We start from the raw sequence: 5,846 nt of genomic DNA on the forward strand, positions 1-5,846 counted from the left end.
CTCCCAGCAATCTTGATTCCAGCTTGTGCTTCCTCCAGCCCAGCGTTTCTCATGATGTACTCTGCATATAAGTTAAATAAACACGGTGACAATATACAGCCTTGACGAACTCCTTTTCCTATTTGGAACCAGTCTGTTGTTCCATGTCCAATTCTAACTGTTGCTTCCTGACCTGCATACAAATTTCTCAAGAGGCAGATCAGGTGGTCTGGTATTCCCATCTCTTTCAGAATTTTCCACAGTTTATTGTGATCCACACAGTCAAAGGCTTTGGCATAGTCAATAAAGCAGAAATGGATGTTTTTCTGGAACTCTCTTGCTTTTTCCATGATCCAGCGGATGTTCGCAATTTGATCTCTGGTTCCTCTGCCTTTTCTAATTGTTATACACTCTTAAATCATCAGGCTTAATCGGTGTATATTCCATCAGGCAGATAAATTATGATCTGAATACCCTCTTAGTATTCATTTTCAAACATCAAAGCTGTAGCATCTGACCCTGGTTTTCCTGTTGTTTAAGGAAATGGCAACTAGGACCAAGATGCAACTGCATAAAAACTTGGAAGAAGAACTGCAGCGAGAACACCTGGCTGCCGAGCAGCGCATGGTCCACAGGATCCAAAGGATCATGATGGAGTGCCACCGCGAGAAGGTCCAGGCTGTGCAGGAAGCGCGAGAGCAGGAGAGGCTCATGGCCCAGGAAGAGATCCAGTCTCAGAGAAGGTACTCCAGGGAGAACCCCTGCAAATCAGTGTATCCCCTGTCAGAATCACCTTGGAAAGAGGGTAGAGTGGATGCCGTAGATACTTCCTACTTTTTGTGTTTTTACATTTTTATTACAGAATATATCAAACATGGGGAACAGTATATAATATATTGTAGAGTGTGTGTGTATGTGTGAGAGAGAGAGAGAGAGAGAGATGTAAAGAAAAATAACACGAATACGCAAGGGCCTACCAGCCTTTTGAGCGGATTGGAAAGTCCCATGTTCTTCCTCAACCACCTTTGTTTCCTCTCCTCCTATCTTGCAAGGTAACTACTGCCCTAAAAATTGTGCTTTTCATGCCGTATCTCCAATTTTAGGGGAGGCAAGGTATTAAGAAATGTTTTTCTGCAAACACATAACGGTCTTCACATCCCCTAGCCCACATGGTACACTACTGTGGATGTGTTACTTTTGGTCTCTTTCTGTTTACACAAGTCATAATGCTATAAACGAAGTTGAGCTTCTAGAAGTACAGAGAGAGCAAAATTTACTAAGTCCTGACTCCCTGCTTCCTGCCCACTGTCTCCCACCGACAATCATTTAAAAGAATGTAGTTCAGTATCCTTCCTTGCTCTTTTGATATATTTGCTCCAAAATCACTGCAGATGGTGACAGCAGCCATGAAATTAAAAGACACTTACTCCTTCGAAGGAAAGTTATGACCAACCTAGACAGCATATTAAAAAGCAGAGACATTATTTTGCCAACAAAGATCCGTCTCGTCAAGGTTTTTCCAGTGGTCATGTATGGATGTGAAAGTTGGACTATAAAGAAAGCTGAGCACCAAAGAATTGATGCTTTTGAACTATGGTGTTGGTGAAGACTCTTTAGAGTCCCTTGGACTGCAAGGAGATCCAGCTAGTCCATCCTAAAGGAGATCAGTCCTGAGTGTTCATTGAAAGGACTAATGTTGAAGCTGAAACTTCAATACTTTGACCACCTGATGCGAAGAGCTGACTCATTGGAAAAGACCCTGATGCTGGGAGGGATTGGGGGCAGGAGGAGAAGGGGATGACAGAGGATGAGATGGTTGAATGGCATCACCGACTCAATGGAGATGAGTTTGAGTAAACTTCGGGAGTTGGTGATGGACAGGGAGGCCTGGCGTGCTGTGGTCCATAGGGCCACAAGGAGTCCAACACGACTGAGTGACTGAACTGAACTGCCTTATATATGTGCATAATTTGAAGTAACTTTTACATAAATCAGATCACATATACACGTATTAATATATATGTGAAAAATACCAAAGTAACCATTTTATATATGTAGTGAACATTTGATGGGTTTGGCTAGTTTTAACAGGTCAGCATTCAAGAACCCTAGTAATTATCAGGATCCAGAGGTTCCAAACCTGTTTCTGGGTGCTCAGTGACCTGCCCAAGTTCATGTAGCTGACACAGCTGGACCCAAACTGAAACCTCTCTGCTTGGCCTCCTGGTCTAGGACTTGTCTCTTGGTTCACTGCTTGAATTAACAAATCTATTTGTAAACAGTGGAAACAGTGTCAGACTTTATTTTTGGGGGCTCCAAAATCACTGCAGATGGTGACTACAGCCATGAAATTAAAAGACGCTTACTCCTTGGAAGGAAAGTTATGACCAACCTAGATAGCATATTCAAAAACAGAGACATTACCTTGCCAACAAAGGTTCGTCTAGTCAAGGCTATGGTTTTTCCTGTGGTCATGTATGGATGTGAGAGTTGGACTGTGAAGAAAGCTGAGCGCCGAAGAATTGATGCTTTTGAACTGTGGTGTTGGAGAAGACTCTGAGAGTCCCTTGGACTGCAAGGAGATCCAACCAGTCCATTCTGAAGGAGATCAGCCCTGGGACTTCTTTGGAAGGAATGATGCTAAAGCTGAAACTCCAGTACTTTGGCCACCTCATGCGAAGAGTTGACTCATTGGAAAAGACTCTGATGCTGGGAGGGATTGGGGGCAAGAGGAGAAGGGGATGACAGAGGATGAGATGGCTGGATGGCATCACTGACTCAATGGACATGAGCCTCAGTGAACTCTGGGAGTTGGTGATGGACAGGGAGGCCTGGCGTGCTGCGATTCATGGGGTCGCAAAGAGTCGGACACAACTGAGCAACTGATCTGATCTGATTTGTATATAATTAATGGGCAAAATTTCCTTGTTAGAACTGTTTAGAAGAGAGCCAAAAGTAAAATCCTATAGGAAGTATGGATAAATAGGAATGAAGGCTGCAGCCTTGGCTATTTCAGTGGTTCCCTACCTGCATAGTCTGTAAGTCATTGTGAGGTAGAGAAGGAAGAAAATAGAGGATTTGGGGAGAAAGTTAGAGAAGACAGTAACTCCTGAGTGAGTTTTCCAAAGCAGTGGAGGGTGGTTCTCCTCTCCCTCTGCCTCCCCCGCTCCATCTCAGGAACTCTGCCCGTCCTAAAGGAACATCTGGGTCTCTCCTCATACTCCCCTGAGCCTCCTGCTCCCTCCTTCACTCCTTAACTTTTGCCCACCTTTGGCCCCTTCCTGCATGAAGTTCAAAGGTGGAAGACTTTCAATGGCCATCTTTCACTGAACCCGTTGACTAAGACTAGGAAACTGCTGTGCCTGTTATGTAAGTATATCCACCTAGAATGTCCATTTTGTTCTTTGATGTGTCCCTAGTGCCTATAAGAGAGCCTGGCACACGGTGGGCATTCTTCAAATAATTGTCAAAGGTTCAAATTTGTTCCAGTCAGCTGAACCCACTCTGCAGCACACCAGATCTCATTTAGAGACTTTGCTAGATTCCAGCATTCTTTAGAACATTTGCAGAAACTAATATGTGGAGTGAATGTGAAAGTCACTCAGTCGTGTCCTACTCGTTGCAACCCCATGGACTATTTAGTCCATAGAATTCTCCAGGCCAGAATACTGGAATGGGTAGCCACTCCCTTCCCTTCTCCAGGGGATCTTCCCAACCCAGGGATCGAACCCATGTCTCCCACATTGCAGGTGGGTTCTTTACCAGCTGAGCCACTAAGGAAGCCCACTGTTTAGAATTCCACTGTGGATCTCTTGTTGTTCTTGTTCAGTCACTCAGTCGTGTCCACCTCATTGAGACCCCATGGACTGCAGCACACCTGGCTTCCCTGTCCTTCACTGTCTCCCAGAGTTTGCCCAAACTCATGTTTATTGAGTCAGTGATGCCATCCAACCATCTAATTCTCTGTCATCCCCTTTTCCTCCTGCCTTCGATCTTTCCCAGCATCAGGGTCTTTTCCAATGAGTTGGCTCTTCACATCAGGTGGCCAAAGTATTGGTGCTTCATCTTCAGCATCAGTCCTTCCAATGAATATTCAAGGTTGATTTCCTTTAGATACATTATAATCAGAGGCATATGAATTTGTTCAGCAATGGTTCTCAAAGTATGATCCCAGATCCTTTAGTAGGACACTAAGGTCAAAGCTATTTTCTTAATAGTATTAAGACATGATTTGTCTTTTAACTCCATCTCAGGAGTATATAGTGGCATTTTCCAGGGTTTAATGAGGTGTGATACCTCAACAGATTGAAGCAAAATGAAAATCTAGCTTTTCTCCTATTTAGCCAGACAATAAAGGGTTTTACAGAAATGTAAAATGATGCCACTTTTCTCATCAAAAGATTTTTGATTTACAAAAAAATATTTTTCATACAAGGTATTAACATTTAATGGATTTATCCAATATTTCACATGAATTTATAATGCTTGTGAAATGTCTGACTTTAATTTTTGAAAATGTTAGGGTCAGTAGATATAAACTATATATATATAAACAAAGGCTCTTTGGGTTTCTTGGTCATTTTAAGAGTTAAAGTGATCTTGAGACCAAAAAGTTTGGCTGTCATAGAATATTGCTCAGATAGAATCAAAATTAAGGCTAAACTCACTTTGTGAGATAGTTTCCTGCTCTCTAACTAAAGGCGAGTAGCTATGTTGATATATAGAAATACTTTCTCTAGGGGTTTGGAGCTCTGACCTTATTTCTTCATCTTTGTAGAACTCTCCATTCATATTTTGTGACCTTAGTAGACTCCCTAAAGTTAGCATTAGTCAGTAGACTGGTGGCTTCACTCTAGCTCACAGCAAGGAAATCCATGTGTTCCTTCCCTGCTCTGAAAAGTACTTTTTGATTGTTAACATCTAATCAAAAGCTCATCTTGACCAGCCTGTCTCAGACTGGGACTCATGTAAACCATACAGTCATGTCTTCTCCATCTGTGGTGAACGACAAAATCTTTTGGTTTTTAGTGGGTAATCCATCTAACCACTAACATTCAACTCTTACTCTTTTTGATAGAAAGGCCATGGAGGAACTTATGAGTTCTGGTGTCACAGTTGTGAAGGATCAGAAGAAGAGTGTGAACCAACTGATAAAGGAAAAGCAACATGAAATGAACCTCTACTATTGCATGACTCAGAGGCAGAAGCAAGAAGAGGTTCAGGAAGTGCTTCAAGAAGCAGAGAAAACACATCAGGCCAAACTTGGAAGTGTGATGGACAAACTGGTTAACACTCAGGGGGAGCTGCTGTCCATAGCGAAGCAACTGGGAATTATGACGAATTGGAAAGACTTCCTGGAGGAAGAGTTACAGGAAACCAGGGCAGCATTTCAAAAATACATCAACTATACATTTCCAAAGCTCTCACCAGGACACGCAGATTTTATTCTGCCAGAAAGAAAGAAAACACCTTCCAATCTTATTATTCCAGAGAACCAAACAACTCCTGATTAGAAGTCTTCATCTGAAATTTCACTACAAAAGACGCAATTCAAAAAACTAAATAAATTCATTCAAAAACCACATATGGATCCCCAGTTATGTGCATGGTACTATTGAGCTGTAAGCGTTTTGATGGAAAACCAAAATATTCAAAAGCACATTTCAGGCTACAATGGGCTCCAAGTCTAATGGAGGAGAGATAACAGTGAGAGGGGTCAAAACGGACTAGGAGGTGGTACTTCCCCCACAATTTAGTGGTTAAATAGTCACCTTCCAGCGCAAGAAGCGTGAGTTCAATCCCTGGTGGGTAAGCTAAGATCCCACATGCCTCACAGCTAAAAAACCAGAACATAAAGAAGGAAATAG

General features: G+C 42.5%; 1 protein-coding gene across 1 annotated transcript in view; it reads left to right on the forward strand.

Annotated features, from left to right (window-relative positions):
- Positions 1–5,561, forward strand: part of LOC104984764 (chromosome unknown open reading frame, human C6orf163) — a 28,053-nt gene extending 22,492 nt beyond the window's left edge. The window contains exons 4-5 of the mRNA XM_010834676.1: positions 520–722; positions 5,057–5,561. Coding sequence (XP_010832978.1) covers positions 520–722; positions 5,057–5,492 — 639 coding nt within the window. The 3' untranslated portion in view covers positions 5,493–5,561. The remainder of the gene's footprint in view (positions 1–519; positions 723–5,056) is intronic.
- The last annotated feature ends 285 nt before the right edge of the window (positions 5,562–5,846 follow it).

The sequence above is a fragment of the Bison bison genome, unplaced genomic scaffold (genome assembly GCF_000754665.1).
Source record: "Bison bison bison isolate TAMUID 2011002044 unplaced genomic scaffold, Bison_UMD1.0 scf7180017864035, whole genome shotgun sequence".
NCBI lineage: Eukaryota > Metazoa > Chordata > Mammalia > Artiodactyla > Bovidae > Bison > Bison bison.